Source organism: Eptatretus burgeri, chromosome 10, assembly GCF_056783735.1.
Source record: "Eptatretus burgeri isolate ZD-2024b chromosome 10, Ebu_testis_v1, whole genome shotgun sequence".
Classification (NCBI taxonomy): Eukaryota; Metazoa; Chordata; class Myxini; order Myxiniformes; family Myxinidae; genus Eptatretus; species Eptatretus burgeri.
Window position 1 is genome coordinate 60,732,662 of NC_140970.1, and position 18,629 is coordinate 60,751,290.

General features: G+C 44.1%; 1 protein-coding gene across 3 annotated transcripts in view; it reads right to left on the minus strand.

Annotated features, from left to right (window-relative positions):
• Nucleotides 1-18,629, minus strand: part of LOC147018681 (LIM domain only protein 7-like) — a 158,282-nt gene that overhangs the window by 58,186 nt on the left and 81,467 nt on the right. For all 3 annotated transcript variants that reach the window (XM_085898602.1, XM_085898604.1, XM_085898603.1), the window contains exons 11-15: nucleotides 18,075-18,326; nucleotides 14,982-15,251; nucleotides 8,147-8,401; nucleotides 7,756-7,788; nucleotides 6,944-7,052 (exon numbers count right to left, since the gene is read on the minus strand). In XM_085898602.1, the coding sequence (XP_085754728.1) occupies nucleotides 6,944-7,052; nucleotides 7,756-7,788; nucleotides 8,147-8,401; nucleotides 14,982-15,251; nucleotides 18,075-18,326 (919 nt within the window). The remainder of the gene's footprint in view (nucleotides 1-6,943; nucleotides 7,053-7,755; nucleotides 7,789-8,146; nucleotides 8,402-14,981; nucleotides 15,252-18,074; nucleotides 18,327-18,629) is intronic.

Consider the following 18,629-nt stretch of genomic DNA (forward strand, 5'->3'; position numbering starts at 1 on the left):
GGGAATGGTTCATGGTTTCAGCATTCACAGGCTCATCGCCGGACTGGGTATTCAAACGCTGGTGGTGTGGCAAAGGGGATTGACCATGTGCTCCTTGATGGTCACTTGAGGATGATCCAGAACTGCAGGGTCTACCGGAGTGCTCAGTTCCACAATACTGACCACAGACCTGTTGTAGCAACTCTGAAATTGCAGCTTAAATTCGGGAGAACGGTACCATCCCAACCGAGGCTGGATGTTGGCAAGCTAAACGATGAGAGGGTAGCTGAGGAGTTTGCGAACAGGCTGAGTGGGTATTTGGGGGGTCTGGGTGCTTTGGGGAATCCTGAAGAGTTGTGGAGTACCTTCAAGACCACTGGTGTTGATGTTGCCAGTGGATGTTTTGGAACTCACTGGAGGGCGAAGAAGAATTTTGTCTCCCAAGACACACTGGATACCATTGACCAGAGTCACAGAGCCAGGCTCAGCAGCAGAGCTGAGTTGTTCAGGAAGCTGAGGTGCAAAACTGTATGTGCGCTCAGGGTGGACAAGGAGGCCTATGTGTGAGGAATCAGTGATAGGGGAGAGCATCACCTGTGGTCAAGTGATTCTTGTGCTGCTTGTAGGGGAGTTTTTGCATTGCGTTCCTCCAAGCACATCCCTCTGTGTGCAGCAGTTAGAGCGGAGGGTGGTGGGCCCTTGACAAAGGAGTCAAAAGTGAAGGCCCACTGAGCCAGTTACTTTAAGCAGCTGTACCAGGCTGATCCACCAGCTGTCGAGTTGGATGTCAGGTGTATTACAATCCCGACTGCTGAACCTCCAATTAACTGTGATCCGCTTTCGTTTGTGGAAACACAGGCTGCGGTGAATCAGTTGAAATGAGATAAAACTCCTGGGATCTGTGGCACCCATGCTAAACTTCCCAAGGCTGGTGGAAATGTCATACTCATGTCCTTGCATGCAATTATGTGCTCTGCCTGGAACACAGGCATCATCACAACTGACTGGAAGAGAGGCCTTGTTGTCCCTCTCTGGAAAGGGAAGCGTGATCGCCAGGACTACAACAACCACCGAAGGGTGATGCTGCTCTCAGTGCCGGGCAAGGTCTATGCTCGGATAATTATTGATAGGGTTCGCCACCATCTGCTTGAGCAACACCGTCCAGAGCAGTCAGGCTTTACACTAAAGACGTCATCGATTGACTTTATCCTTGCTCTTCAGGTCCTCACTGAACACAGAGAAGAGTTTCAGCAGGGGCTGCTTGCAGTCGATATTGATGTCTGCAAAGCATTCAATTCAGTGAATCGGGATGGTCTCATGAGGATTCTTGTCTTTGTGGGGTGCCACCAAAACTGATCGATCTGATGTCTAAACTCTATTCTGGTACTGAGAGTGCTGTGAGATGTGGTGGTACCATCTCCAACTTATTTCCAGTTGTTACTGGAGTTTGTCAGGGGTGTGTACTGGCCCCCACACTTTTCAGTGCTTTGTATGGACTGGATTATTGGGAGTATGTTGGAGAGATCAAGCTGCGGTGCATCATTTGGGAATGTCAGGATCTCTGACCTTGATTTCGCAGATGATGCAGTCATCTTTGCGGAGACTCCAGATATACTTTTGGGGGCCCTCTAGGTGCTGAATGACGAGTCGTTGCCACTGGGATTACATATTCCTGAGTCAAAACTAAGATCCAGGCTTTCATTGACCTATTGGACGCTGCTATCTTGTCTGTACCTATTTGTGGCGAGGATGTTGAGGTCACGGAGACATTCTCTTACCTTTGCAGTGATATTCATGTCTGCTGGCTGTGAGCCAGAGGTCAATATATGTCTGGGTCGGGCCTGAGGAGTCATCAATTCACTGGATCATGGGGTGTGGCACTGTCGGTACCTGTGCAGGACGACAAAAGTCCAAGTCTTCAGGTCCTTGGTGCTTCCAGTCTTTCTCTATGGACGGATGTGAGACTTGGACTCTGACCAGGGATCTGGGATGGATAATTAATTCCTTTGGTACCAGGTAATCTTCGAAGAATACTTGGCTATTGCTGGTCAGACTTTGTGTCCAATGAGCGGTTTCTGAGAGACTCAAATGAGATTTGTTACTTGCGTCGTCCGGGAGCGTCAGCTGTGGCTGTAGGGACACGTGTCTCGTTTTCCTGATGCTGATCCTGCTCACCAGATTCTCAGAGCGAGGATGCCTCATGAGTGGAGGAGGCCAATGGGCCAACCAAGTGCCTCATGGTTGCAGCAGGTTGATTGGCATCTCAAAGAGATGGGGATGGGCCAGGCATCTGCCTGGGGGATGGCCAGACGGAGGCCCCTGGAGTACCGGTGGAAAGTGGCTGCAGCGATGCACTGATCCAGCACATGCTCCCATACCTAACTTGACCTGAAGGCAGCAGAAAAAAGGATTTGTATGTTACGCTTTTGTAAAACAGGGTAATTACCATGTCACATACATATATATATATATATATATATATATATATATATATATATATATATATATATATATATATATATATATATATATATATATATATATCGGTGAGGGCAATCTGCCTGTTCCACATGATCTGGAATACATGTCTCACAAGTCCACCAACTGTGGTCGACTCCGATTGTCCTCAGGGTGATTTGTTATCATCATCAAAATGATACCAATACATAATCAAACAGAAGACCAAGTACTGCATTTGAGTCATCAGAAGCAGGGCCAGATTTAGGGCAGGGCTTACAGGGCCACGGCCCGGGGCCCCGCGCCTCCCAGGGGCCCCGCGCAAACGCAAAGATTACAAGAAATTCTGCTATTTTCCCCCTTTTGTTTTGTTTGTGAAAAAAATCGAGTTCGTTTGTGTAAATGGTCAGTGAATCACGAAACAAGTACTCAATATCCCTGTTAATTTGGCATCTGTTTGGTTATGTTTATCATTTAATTTACATCTTTGAACTTACTTTTTTTCCTTTCCACTGATCATAAGAGCGCAATCTTAAGGTCTACCACAGAAATAGGTCACACGAAAAAAAGTGAGGGTTTTCCCAATCCCAACAAGCTATGGCCGTCTCGATTTCATTTTTGCAAAATTACACGCCCGCCCTGAATCTATGTTTGCTATGTACTGCAGAGGCGTACTGCTGGGGTGGTTATACTATAATTGTGTAATTCAAGTTTACACACCGGATAATATTTTATTATATTTATAAGGTGTGTCTCGGTGGCAGAGTGGTAAAGGTTGTTGGCTGGTCACCTCAATGTGGATTCGGCGGAGTGGTTCGAATCCTTCCGGTGACATATGTAAATCATGTGGCATGGCCGAGACACGGTGGTTTCCTCCGGGTTCTCCGGTTTCCTCCACCAGAGAGACACACCTCGCAATAATAATCTGAGCCGTGGAGAGATACTCGACAAGCCCTCGGCTTCTTATCAATCCACGTTAATATATCTCGATTATTATTATTATTATTATTATTATTATTATTATTATTAAGGTGTGTTAGGTGTCAACTGCTGAAATATTGCTTTCTATTGTAGGAACTGCCTTTGTGTGGACCTGGTTGAGCCATGGCGGAACGTGAACGTGATCGAGGAAGAAAATACCAGTCTGGTGTGGCCAAGCGGAAGGAAAGCATAGCAGCCGAAAGCGAACGGAACAAGCTACCCAAAATTACAAGTTGGCTTAAGAGTACAACAGCCACAGTCGGGTTATACAATGAACAGGATAACAACGCGAAGGGAAACATAGCTACGACTACGTCAGCATTATCTGCTGTTGGCCCTGATCCTTGTTTCAGTGCTGCTGATGCTCGCGGTGATACAAACTCAAACGATTCTGCTTCAGAATGTGGTTCAGAAGTAGACAGCGAAATGGCTGAAGATTATGAAAAAGACATTGGCCTTTGGCCAGACCAGCTACCAGAGAAGTTCCGAAACTACTGGATCGAGAAGGGTAGTGCACAATGTCGTAATGTAGACAGTGACTACAAGAACTCCGCTGTCCGTGATGGAAATAAAACTCGTCATTGTACAAAAAATTTGTTCAGTAGAAAACACACGTTATCTGGAGAAGAAATCGATCTCAGTTGGCTGTGCTATTCTGAAGAGACCGGCCGTCTGTTCTGTTTTATTTGCTGTCTGATGTCACCCATGTCAGACACTAAAAGTCGGTTTACATCCGGGTTCCAAGATTGGAAACACGCTTGGGAGTCGATAGAAGGACACAGTAATTCAGATCAGCAAAAACAGGCAATGTCTAGCCTGGCCAGCATAAAATCATTGCAAGGCCGCGTTAACGCTGGACTAGTTCGTCAGTCCGAGTCAGAACAGCACTACTGGCACGAAGTGCTACGACGGTGTGTGGATGTCCTCATGTTTCTTTGTGAATGTGGTCTGCCCATCCCAGGTGACGACGAGGTGATCGGTTCAGTACATAACGGAAATTACCTGGGAGTGATGGAGCTTCTGAGAAAGTACGACACTTTCCTTGTGGCACATCTCCATAAACATGCCAACAAAGGGAGCGGTAACGTAAACTACCTCTCATCGACAGTATGTAACGAACTAATCAATGTGTTGGGTAGAAAAGTTCTGAGTGCCATTGTAGCAGAAGTTCGGAGGGCCAAATATTACTCCACATCGGTGGACTCCACTCCAGACGTGTCGCACACTGACCAGCTATGTCTAACCATCCGCTACGTGTTGCCAGAGGGGCCAGTAGAGCGTTTCTTGACATTCGTACCCTTACTGAATCATACCGGAAAGGAGATCGCAGACGTAGTTCTTGATTTTCTCCAAACGAACAAAATTCCGATCTCTGACTGTCGCGGTCAATCAAGACAACGCCAGAAACATGTCTGAAAAATACCGCGGCATTCAGGCGCACCTAAAAAGTCGTTGCGAATTCGCCGAGTTTGTTCCTTGCATGGCTCATTCTCTCAACCTCGTCGGGATGTGTGCTGCTCAGTGCTGCACAGCTGCTGTGACTCTGTTTGTTATCGTTCAACGGCTGTATGTTTATCTCGTGAAGTCAACCTATCGTTGGCGCCAAATTCGCGATGCACTGAAACACATGCCAGTCGTCAAGTGCTTGTCAGATACACGGTGGTCGGCCCGTGCAGATGCTGTGGAAGCACTGGCCAATAGATTCCAGCAAAATATCACGGTACTTGACGATCTTGCAATGGATGAACATCTAAACGCAGAGGCCAGAAATGAGGCATCTGCTATTCTGAAGGAATTGGAAAAACTTGAGACGGTGATTCTGCTAGTAACATGGCAGGAAATTCTAAAGAGGTTCAACGCGACAAGTCAGCAGTTACAGAAGCCGGGGCTCAATTTGAACACGGCAGTGAAACTACTCGAATCACTGACAGAGTTCGTACAGGACCTACGGGAACGGTTCAACGACTTTGAACATATTGCTAAATGTGGTCAACATCGAGTACGAAGACTATCGGTGACGTGTTCAAAGGAGGAAGCGACATCATGATGAAGTAGACAGCGCCGATGACACCCAGTTACCGCCCAGAGAGAGAGATTCAGGACCACATCCTACATACCCATCATTGATCAGCTAACAACGTCACTCGGAGATCGCCTCAAGGCCGATGGAACACTCCGTCATCGTTTCTCATTCTTTTCAGAAATAACGACCATGCAGATGGATAAGCTCCGCGACTCTGCTGCAGACCTGGTCAAGAGTTACCCAAACGACCTGGAACCTTCTCTGGTTTCGGAAATTGTACATTTCCAGGCATTTCTCAAGACGATGCAGACAAAAGACTCGGAAAAATTGTCTGAAACTACTATGTTTTCCACAATCCACAACTACGATATGGTGGCAGCATTCGCCAACGTGGAGATAGCTTTGCGGGTATACCTGTCAATGTTTGTCACGAACTGTACGGGAGAACGATCATTCTCAAAATTGAAAAGGATCAAGAACTATCTGCGTAGTACGATCGGCCAAGATCGTTTGGCATCGCTGGCCATACCGAGTGCTGAACACGAACTATTCAGGAGAGTAAGCACCACGCGAAACAATCGAGGACTTTGCGCGAATCAAAGCCAGGAAGAAGCTAAAAGATTCTGTAGGTTTTTAACATCTCGCAAATATATTGTAGCAATTACCCCAAAGTGTGCAATAATGCATCATATCTGCAAAAACAACAACAAAAAAAACTTTCTACATTGGGATTTGAGATGATACCATCACGTTTTGGTTTTGCGATTATTTTCTCTGTTCCGCTGTTTTCATCCATCGTGGTGTTTCTTGTATATAAACTTTTGTTCCTAGTAGTTTCTGAAATACATGTTTTTGCACATAAACCGTGGTTTTTTTTTTCTTTTGCCCAGCCGAGGTTGGTGCATTTATATATGAATACTTTTCTAAGCATATATGAAGTAAAAATGGCTGCAGCCCTGAGAGGGCCCTGCATACTTCTCGGGCCCAGGGCCCCGCAACACATAAATCCGGCCCTGATCAGAAGGAACCCAAATAAGTAAAGAGCAAAGATGGAGTCATCAGGAGGAACCTGGATAGGATTTGGGTTTCAGCTGCTTACTCCACTACTCTCAAACCAATCCAGGCACAGCCAAGTGAGCTTTACAGAAAATTTTCTGCAATAATTCACTTCTCTGAGACAGATTGATAAAGAAAGAGAGAAACAAAGAGTAAAAGCAACAACTTGAATGAATAAGGAGAAATTCCCACAATGTAATTAACCAATGTTGCTCAAACTCCCCATAATGAAATGGACAAAAATACTTCCAAGACAAGGCTAAAGTGTACATCAAGTACAGAAAATTACAGAGTGAACATTTTCAATTGTGTGGCCTCATCTTCCGCAGCCAATTTTGTATGTGACTGACTGTGTAACGACATACACCGTGCATGAGGCCGACAGGCCCATTGTGGGTTATACTTTGTGTTTGTAGTAGATATGGTGTAAACTCATGTACCAATCACCTCTTGCCAGGATTCCACCTCGGCTGCCGAGGCACTTTCACGCCGGCGATATGTGGAGAGACCAGGCAGATGACCCGGTTCACTCTCAAGACTGATCAAACTTGTACTCCTAGACAGAAACGGATATAAGAGAGGAAACAACGGGGAGGGGCGAGGAATGGCAGTTAGCTGATGAATGGGGTTTGTGGAGATAAGAGGATCACAAGAAAACAGAAAGACAGTTAAGGTCAAACAAATCTAAACAAAATATCCAATGCTAAAAACAAAACAAACACAAGAAACAAACGAACAATAACAAGCACAATGAAATCAAAATTGATGGCTCATGCAGAAAAGAAAGGAATAAGGATGGTTTGGGAGAATTTGCATGCAGCATTACGATGAGCCTACCACCCAAAATAGTAGTAAACAGAAAGAAATTAGAAAAGTAAGGATATGAGGAAATAAATAAACAAATAAATAAATGGCAGCAAAGATCAACGACTCTTACAGTACCTGCATATAATTAACACAATCGGTGGATTAACCACTCACAAGACACTGCAAGAGTTTCAAGGTATTTGGAACAGGAAACTGCAAGTCGCAAACACCAAAGGCCATTGATGACCTTTCTCGACCACACACTTATGAACAAGTATTGAAGTCTGGCAGAAATGAAAAGCAGTATCATCCCACCATTTTATTACTTCCACTTTGAACAGATGTGTTCCGGCTTTCTCAGCCATTAACACGCCTTCCAAAACTCAGCGACCACACGACTTGGCAGTTGTGTCCCAAATGTACTTCGGTAGTTCAACTAATACTTTACTTACTTTTTCTCTGCATTCTTTGAAAGCAGTTTCTCTCTGTACCGGACGATTGGAAAAAGGAAATGGGAGAAAAGCTTTTTTGTGTTGAAAGTTCAGTTTTAATAAAGAAATCAAAAAGAAAAAGAAAAAGAAAAAAAAAAACAGAAGCATAAAACTGGAAACTACATTACGTTAACTTTCATGGAACAACCATGGTCCGATCACCTTCCCGATCAGCAACAGTCGCAACATATGCAATGACTGAAGATCCAAGTATATGACAAATGCAAACAAGGTCACATTATTTCATTGAGGGGGGGGGGGGATAGACGACAAAAGAAACATTCCTTATTCCTTTCCAAGAGTCGTAGATACCTCCGAGGCCTACATATTTTAATATCCACATCCGACTCACATATCTCCATCATTCCCCTTTGCTGCCTCCCGCTTCTCTTCATGTTCCTGTTCCCGACGGCGCAACGCTGCCGAAATGGCCTGCCACCTTTGCTGATCTTCTTCGGCACAGTGCGACGGGAGGAACGGTTGACTCTGTTTGGTCGAAACGACGTATGGCCTCATCAGGCGACGCGTCACCATGTCATTTGTCTGCGATTCTGTGCATACTGCTTTCATGGATGGAATACCATGATGTGAGGTCTGCTCAGCATTGCTGCGCTTGGTGAAGAAGAGCAAGCCAAAGACATTTTTTTGGATGGGTGGGGATAAGAGGAAATAGTGGAAGAACAGAGGATAAACAGCTGAAGTACTGAAAAAATTACAAACACAGCAAGCACTGGTTTAGCACCACAGCAATCACAAAGAAGGAAAGCAATTGGGGTTAGAAGGAAGCCGTACACAGAGAGAGAGAGAGAGAGAGAGAGAGAGAGAGAGAGAGAGAGAGAGAGAGAGAGAGAGAGAGAGAGAGAGAGAGAGAGAGAGAGAGAGAGAGAGAGAGAGAGAGAGAGAGAGAGAGACAGAAGAGAGAGAGAGACAGAAGAGAGAGAGAGACAGAAGAGAGAGAGAGACAGAAGAGAGAGAGAGAGGCAGAAGAGAGAGAGACAGAGACACAGAGACAGAGACAGAGACAGAGAGACAGAGAGACAGAGAGACAGAGAGACAGAGGGGCAGAGGGACAGAGAGACAGAGAGACAGAGAGACAGAGAGACAGAGAGACAGAGAGACAGAGAGACAGAGAGACAGAGAGACAGAGAGACAGAGAGACAGAGAGAGAGAGAGAGAGAGAGAGAGAGAGAGAGAGAGAGAGAGAGAGAGACTGAAATCCTGAGCCAGACGGAATGAAAGGTCGAAAATTACCTGTGCAATGACACCCTGTCCATATTCGTTTATATTAGAGTTATTTCAGAACATGTAAGCCTGGTGTTGGCTTAGTGGTTAGGGTGGAGGCTTGGGATCCCAGGATCCTGAGTTCAAGCCCCGTTGGGCCACTGAATTGATACACCAGGGGGTTGACTCAGCCTGTCATCCTTCCGAGGTCGGCGAAATGAGTGCCAGTGTACTGGTCCCGGTGTATGCCCCGGTTAGAATAGGTGTACCATATCCCTGTGTGTCGTAAGAGGCGACCAGGGTTGGCGTCAGGAAGGGCATCCGGCCATAAAACATTGCCTCAAGAAAAAGCCAAACCCCTGCACAGCAGGGAAAAATGGCTGTAAAAATGGTCATTTTTTATTTTTTATTTCAGAACATACCATAAAACGAATGATGTCGAGGGTGCAATTCTAAGGTGGTAATCCGAGAAAACTAATGAGCGTCGATACCGATAAATCCCACATTCCTTCATACCTTCACATGAGCAGTGGTAAACTTGAGTACAAGATGCTCAAAAGCACTTTCTTTACTCAGATACACTTAGGTCCCAGAGATTAGGTGTCATGTACATGTTACATGTGTGGAAAATAGAGGGAAGGTAGGAGAGGAAAGGGGGAGGAGTGCAAATTGAGATAAGAAAAGAAAAAGGACAATATTGAAATTTAAAAAAATGGGAAGGTAGAATATTCTGGGGGTAATGGAAGGGTCGGGGGGTGAAGAGTGTAGGAACGTATTGTAAGGGAAGTGCAAAAAGTTTTACTATTTGTGCATACATAGTACATAGATGGCCCGTTAACTCAAATTATGGTAACTCGAGGGAGGCATTAAGTGTTTAGTTGTGGTGTCCCGCTTTTTGAAGACTGTTTCCGTTATTGATTTTTTTTTTAATCATTACTTAATTTTTTCCAAATATTTAATGAAACAATTTTCCATTTTTTTCAATTTTAAAATATTTCATCTTTTCCAATTTTCAATGATTTAATTTCCTCTTTTTTTCTTTCTTTCAATTTTCAATTATTTAAACATTTTTGAAATTTTAAATTATTTTATTTTTCCATCATTATGGTTGCCAGAGGAACACATCAAGTGTTTAATCTTGGTGTCCTGTTTTTTGGAAAATAAAATGTTTATTTTTATCTTGAGGCAGAATTTCAAGTGCTACCAAATGGCTAATATTACGAGTTGGCTATAACAGGAACAATCAGCAATCTACGATGGCAGCCCTCCATTTCAGGGAATGAATATGTAGCCCGATTAATTATTTGTACCATTTGACATCACAAAGGAAACTGCATGTGGACGAATCAAAAAGTTTCCCCTTTGAAACGTTCCAGAGCCAGAAGGATAATAAACTCCAGTGCATCAAGAAATCCACCCATGGCTGGGAATATTGTACAACACTGGCTGAAAACAAGAAAATATCTGTGCCAAGGTCAGTTCAAGGGTGGGGGGGGGAGAGAGATTGGAAGGGGAAACATTTTAAGAGCGAAACGTTTTTGACTCTTCCTCATAACACATCCTGTACAGCAGCAGCCATGGCTATTTACCCTGGAGATCGGTCAGGCTTGTAAAGGGAAGTGTTATCAAGTGTGATATCCGAATGACATCTATTCAATGTCTTTCTGGATATAATCACCGTTTCATCATCTAAGTGGGGCAAAGGCCAATTGCTTCCAACAGCGCATTATAAAGTCCAAATATTTATTATTCAACACCAGATGTGGAGAAGCCAGCTGTCATTGCATGTGGGATTACTCGTATAATCTTCCCACACCAGAAATCCATTATATTTTTTCATCTCAGCTCCTTGTAGGTGTGAGATGGGGTCTGGAGAGGTGGTATTTGAATTTTTGCAAACTCCTTGTTGCCCTTACTTTGATTTGAATTGTTTTGTCTTTCTTCCCATGCGCCAAGTTTTGGGCTGGCAGGAGAGCCCAGAAGTATGTACATTCGTGTTTGAGCTGTCAAGCATGGGTTCAAATCCTGACCCAGCTATAAACTGCAATCCCGGTGTTTTACATGCAGAGCAGGTGCGCAGGAAGGTATTTTGAGTGGAAGTGCTGAGGTGCTGTCTATTTTAGTGATAGTGTTAGAGTCGTCGTGAACCCCAACCCTGTAGCAAGATCTCCATGTCTGCGATCACTAAAAACGAACAAACACATTTTTTAAACTTATATTTTCTTCCCCAAAGCAAAATTATTTATTATATCGTTTTAATATATATATATATATATATTTAATATAAAGACTTTTTTTTGCAGGCAGGAGGTATGTGCTCCTCCTGCCCGCAGCTAGGGGGTGCTGCAGTGCCCTCAGCACCCCCCTTCCCACGTGCCTGATGCAGTGATTCCATCAATGTGCGTGCCTTTCCTCAGGTAAACATGATGTCCTGTCTGCCAGTACGGGTTGTCGGAGGACGTAAAAGATTCCACGGTCTCTTTTGTGAAAAGTCAGCGAGTTATCACTGGCATCCTAAGTCAATGAAAAACTCCTGCCAAAATTCTCTTGCCAACCTGCACTTGGAAAGTGTGGAAAATATGCCAATACACCCACAATGCGAGAGATGAGGAATATCACCACAATGTGAGAGATGAGGAATATCACCACAATGTGAGAGATGAGGAATATCACCACAATGTGAGAGATGAGGAATATCACCGCAACGCGAGAGTTGAGGAATACCACCGCAACGCGAGAGTTGAGGAATACCACCACAGCGTGGGAGTTGAGGAAAACCACCGCAACGCGAGAGTTGAGGAATACCACCGCAACGCGAGAGTTGAGGAATACCACCGCAACGCGAGAGTTGAGGAATACCACCGCAACGCGAGAGTTGAGGAATACCACCGCAACGCGACTTGAGGAACACCACCGCAACGCGACTTGAGGAACACCACCGCAACGCGACTTGAGGAACACCACCGCAACACGACTTGAGGAACACCACCGCAACGCGACTTGAGGAACACCACCGCAACGCGACTTGAGGAACACCACCGCAACGCGACTTGAGGAACACCACCGCAACGCGACTTGAGGAACACCACCGCAACGCGACTTGAGGAACACCACCGCAACGCGACTTGAGGAACACCACCGCAACGCGACTTGAGGAACACCACCGCAACGCGACTTGAGGAACACCACCGCAACGCGACTTGAGGAACACCACCGCAACGCGACTTGAGGAACACCACCGCAACGCGACTTGAGGAACACCACCGCAACGCGACTTGAGGACACCACCGCAACGCGACTTGAGGAACACCACCGCCACGCGACTTGAGGAACACCACCGCAACGCGACTTGAGGAACACCACCGCAACGCGACTTGAGGAACACCACCGCAACGCGACTTGAGGAACACCACCGCAACGCGACTTGAGGAACACCACCGCAACGCGACTTGAGGAACACCACCGCAACGCGACTTGAGGAACACCACCGCAACGCGACTTGAGGAACACCACCGCAACGCGACTTGAGGAACACCACCGCAACGCGACTTGAGGACACCACCGCAACGCGACTTGAGGAACACCACCGCCACGCGACTTGAGGAACACCACCGCACCGCGACTTGAGGAACACCACCGCAACGCGACTTGAGGAACACCACCGCAACGCGACTTGAGGAACACCACCGCAACGCGACTTGAGGAACACCACCGCAACGCGACTTGAGGAACACCACCGCAACGCGACTTGAGGACACCACCGCAACGCGACTTGAGGAACACCACTGTGACGCGACTTGAGGAACACCACTGTAACGCGACTTGAGGAACACCACTGTAACGCGACTTGAGGAACACCACTGTAACGCGACTTGAGGAACACCACCGCCACGCGACTTGAGGAACACCACCACAACAAGAGAGTTGAGGCTCATCTTATTATCTCCACCCCCGCACGTGGATGGAGGTTATGTTTTCACCCGTCTTTGTCTGTGAGCAGGATATCTCAAAAAGTTATGGACGGATTCAGACAAAACTTGGTGGACAGGCTAGGTGCGTGACAAAAACAAGTTGATCTGATTTTGATTGAGGTCTGGATGCAGATCCAGCCTATCAGTGGGATACAAAATGTAATCTGATCACCTTGGTAGAGGTATGCACTCCACCGAGTGCCCTTCTAGTTTCAATTTAATTATATACTTCAAATCACCATGGGGTAAGGTGTTCTATGAACTTTCTTGTTAGGGTACCGAGGGTACCCTATTGTTTTTGTACAGTTTATTCTTTTTCTTTCTCTCCCCCCATCCCTGACTTTTTCAACTTCATTTGCTTTTAAAATTCGTTTTCTCAGCAACCACTTGAGCGATTGACACAAAATTCATCATAGGAACGCCAACCAATGGAGAATTTTTTTTTATGATAATGATGTCATCGGTGATGTGCTATGGCAACCATATTGAAAAAAAAGAAAATTTTGGACATCTCTTCGAGACTGCTCAACGAAAAAAAAATTGAAACTTGGCACAGGTCAGGAACTCCGCATGGGGAACATTTGTTAATGATGACATCATGGCCTTATCAACGATTCAATCCAATATGGCTGCCAAACCATGTGACATATGATGTGTGTTTTGAAAGCATTTTTCTCCATGGGTAGTGGATGATATATTTGATGTTTCACATCGATCAGTGAAGTGGTTCCAGAGAAAAATATTTTAAAATGTTTTCCTTCGATGACTGCCAAACTGTGTGAACTATGTCGTCATACTTGTAAAACTTTATTCCTCGTGGATCGCAGTTTGATCGCAGAAATCACTGCTAGCAGTTAGAAGTGGTAGTTCTTGGGATTGATTAGTCATGAGAAATATAGTTTGAAATAAATGACGTCATATGATGGCTTGATCATTCGAAGGGGTGGCGTGGGATGGCGTCATCATAGGAACGGGCATCGTTTGGTTCCCGGAGTAACTGTTAGTTATAAGCGGCAGTTCCAATTACTTGTGTGTTTGCATCAACACAATGAAGATTTTGTTTTATTCCATGGCAATAGTGACTCTGGAAACATTTTTGCATCAAGTTGTTCATCTTGTATATTATTTCCGAGTTTGTGGTTTCGTGTCGCGCTATCTTCGACTTTGTTCTGCGCTCGAGTAACGTGATATTCGGCTTACATTATCTCAAAGACCATATGAGGTGGATGGTACAAAAAAAAAGTAAATAAAATGGTTCTGAAACAGTGAAATCGTATTCCACTTACTGCATTAAAGTAAAATTACTACTGATACTCTGCATCAGTTCCTTTCTCAAACACACCCACCCCAACATGTCGCGCAGAGCGCGGGTTATGCTAGTTTGTTTTTAAGTTTGAAAAAAAAATTTTCTCCAACAAGAAATTTCCTTTTGATAAAAGACAAATCAAATCAAAAGTTTCTGTTTTTGTACATTATCTAAGATTTTGTTGAATTATGTCAACGATATAGATTTCCTTATTTGAAGTCATGTTATTTTTGGAGCCCACCAATGCCACATCCACATTAGTACAACAAAATAATTACAGTTGGGGGAGGGGGGGGGGAATTTGAGAAAATATAAATATATAATTCACGACTAACACCCATGATTGACAGAGAAAATTTGCTGCGACTGCTGGGACTCAAATGTGAAAAGTATTTCTTAAGATCAAACTCGGTCCAAGAAATAGAAGAAGAATTGTAGATCAAAGCTTCAGGTTGGATTCCAAAGAAATATTCCAAATAAGCCTTTTTCGTTGTTGTTGCTCCAATAATGTGCTTCTTAGTTTGCCAATTGCTGATCATGAGAGCTGCACAAGGAATTATGCTTCCAATAAATGTATGTATTTTCCAGCAATGATTATATGTACAAGAGATGTTTCCATTGCAGTCAACCAGAACATGCTCAGGTTAGAGTCACCGCAAACAACATGCTTAGGGTCTTGAAAGGCTTGCCTGGCCAAAGGTGGTGCATCTCCTGCAACCACCACATGATCCTCTTTCCTTCCTACATCTTCTTCATCTTCTTCTTTATCATCCCCAGCAATCCGTAACTTTTGCCATCGAAGAAGATCTCCCTCCGTCATTCCACCCAGAATCACGTACTGAGGTCGGGCAAGAACCCCGAAGGGTGAAGAAGGCTGAAGTGCACTGGCCGAAGCAGGTCGGGGAGGTGTGGGAGCCAGCTCTGTCGTGCTCACAGCATCCGAACTCTGAACTTTCTCCCTTGTCAGATGCCAGAAAGAGGAGACAATATTGGATTATTCTGTTGCATTAAGAAAAAAGAGTAAATTGCCAAAAGGCTTGGCATGGGTATGAAAAGGTTCATGTTTTCTGTTTTCTGCCTGAAGTTATGGTCATGTTTTCTGCCTGAAATTAAGTTCTATCTGCTTCATTCAGGCTCCTACGAGTTAACCAAAAAAGAACTACGTGTTTAAACTTTATATTTATACTGTACGAGCTACAGCATTATGTCCACCTCGACACACGGCAAATAATGCACTTGGATTGAGTGTCATGCTGCACAACAAAAAAAATGGGGTAATATCTCAGCAAATATTTGTTCCATTGGTTACTATAAAAGGGCTTGAAAACCTTAACTTTGAGATATACCAGGACACTACAGTAGAGCACAAGACTGGTTGAAGGGAGAGTCTGAAAGGTTCAATACCTCTTTGCTCCATCGTTGTACTTAGGACTACAAGACAAATATATCAAACAGCTTCATCATTCTTCATTTCCTAAATACAAGCACAATTTATAGTAACCTCCCATCCACATTTTCTTCCCTCGATCCCTACTTAGGGACCAGGCACTTGCGTAGTGACCCAGCACGTATGTAAATCTCCATAGTACGGGACTAACGCAGATCCGTGCATGTTAGATAAGGATTGTAAACGAAAATGACTCACAAAGCTTCTAAAAAGCTTTTTACTGCAAAAACTCCCAATGACATGGACCGAAGCAAGATCCAATAACTGTGGATGGGCACGTGCTACCTAAACAGTCGATGGTCGCTGCTTGTGAGTGAACTTCAAACCAATGGCAGTGCCTCCTGTGAGTATGGCATGCTTGGACATGGCATGGCATGGCTTGAATTTCAAGGACGTCTGCAATTTCAGACTATTCTGTGCATCATTACTAACAAAGTAATGGCTGCCAATTCTTCAACAGAGAACATCACAATGTGAAAATATACAAAGATTGTGCCAGCTATTATTTATGTGGGAGCGAGACACTATATCTTGTTTGGGTGCTTCTTAACATCATTGGGAAGGTCATATCTGGGGCTTTTGAAAGCAAAGATTAAGTTTAAAATCAACTTTTTAAATTGTGGTACTTATTTTCAATCATGTTGGGGTAGAGGGGAGAGAGAGAGAGAGAGCTGTGGGAGCTGCAAGAGCTGCTATAAATATATTTTTGTTTGGTTCCGGGGCCACCAAGAGAAATTATGCTAGATTTTTGTATCTAATGCTAAAAGGAGAAGCATCCGTCTGTCCGTGAGCACACACTTGTGATTGCGCACGTATCTGTGTGTGCCTGTCTGTTGCCGCTTGCATTCACAGGAAATTTTAGGTGCTCGACATCTTAAATCCATGGATACTTCTTCTATTTTCTTTATTTCCGTGAGTCTGATTTGCATCCAGAACAAAAAAATTCTGGTTAACCATTTTGAAATTGCCAGCACTCTTTTGTTTAAATGCCAAAAATTATGTTAACAAGCTCAAATGAGCTAAGATCCTCGTCCTCTTAATGATGACGTCATAAAAAAACGAATATGACGTCATTGTGATGTATCAGGTTTGCGATAAATTATCTGTGCTAATGCCCGGCTTGATTCCCGCAAACAAAATTCAAACAGCTTGCCTAGTTTCGGAGATACTGGTATAGGCGATTTCCATTAGCGGCGATATTATGACGTCAACTTTTTTTCTCGGAAGAATTTCCAAAATCTGAGATGGTTACTGCCTGCGCGTTGGCTTTCTGCATATACATGGCAAGTTTCACGAATATCCGATGAAAACTCTGGGTTGTGAAACAAAAAATGTCAAAAAATAGGAATGACGTCATAGAAATTGATATGACGTCACAGTGACGTATCATATGTGCGGTAATTCATCTCTGCTAATGCCCTGTTCGATTCCCGCAAACAGAATTCAAAAAGCTTGCCGAGTTTCGGAGATAATTTTTTAGGCGATTCCCATTAGTGGAGATATTTTGACGTCATAACTTTTTTTCTAGGAGGAATTTTCAAAATCGGATATGGTTACTGTCTGCGCAGGGTATTTTTACATATATACGCCAAGTTTCAGGAAGTTTCGATGAAAACTGTCGGCTGTGAAACAAAACAGTCCACAAGAACAACAACGTGAGTAAGACTTTGAGATCCTCCACGAGGATCTAAAAATTACTCAAACTTCATCATTTTTACAGAAATTACAGTCAATTGTGTCCAATCAGACTGTCCACAAGAAAAGTCCACAAGAAGAAGATGAAGAACAACAACGTGAGTAAGACTTAGAGATCCTCCATGAGGATCTAAAAAAGACTATTTCACTTACAGACTTCGCACAAGCAATGGCAGGATAAAAGTGCTCCCGCTCGTGGAAGCAAGTCACTGAAAACACATAGCCCATGCACGAAAGGCATCGTTTGCGTTCATACATCATTTCGAAGGTCCCGTGTTGCTCAGAATGTTTTGTAAGGATATTCTAAATGTGTGAAGAAGCACAAATTATTTTGGGATGCATGTGTAAGCACCCAACATTATCACTGCGATTTGATCTGCAGGTTCATAAATCCCACCAACCATCGAATCATCGAGTTGCCTTTCTTATCATGCTGGTGGTTGATGGGACACTAACTTTGCTTAATGAATATCAGGCTTCATAGTTGGACTGCATTGTAAAGCATTTTTCCAGAGATAAAGCAAATTGTGGAATTGATCAACATTGTATATAGTGATGGACCCACTCTAAAATGTAAGGAATGGACAGAACAGCAGGCAGTGAAACAGTGGCATGAACGACAAACAGAGTTGATGTCTACCTGTCCCCTTCACAGACAATCTGAAGACGCTGCCAGGTGTGCAAATCGCTTGTGGAGACTGGTCCACATAAGGCTGCTTGTACTTGCTGTGGACGACCTGGTAAACTCTGACCCACACGGCGCCTTGCCAAGTCATCTCGGTCTGTATCAGGGAGAACAGCCGGGTCATGCTTCCGACCTCTGTAAGCGCCAATGAACAAAGAAGGACCTTGTTCTCCAGGTGATACTGATGTCTCCTTTTCTTTGACCTGTCTGGTGTTGGAGAGGCTGATGTTTTGTGCTCATATAACCACCACTTGGCAATGCAAAGGGATACACATTAGCAGGCAGGAGTAATGAACGAACTAAAGAGTAAATTAAAAACAGAGCCGATTGAAACAGAAAATAGGAGGGGAAAAAAAAAAAAATCAGGAAACTTAAAAGTATAAAGTAGCAAAATTAATAACCATTAATTTATGATGAGGTTAAGAATGAGAAGAATGAGATTTTGAATGCTGGTGTTTGTCAGAGGATGAACCTGGAATATCAAAGAATGGGGAGAGTGACAGAGAAAAA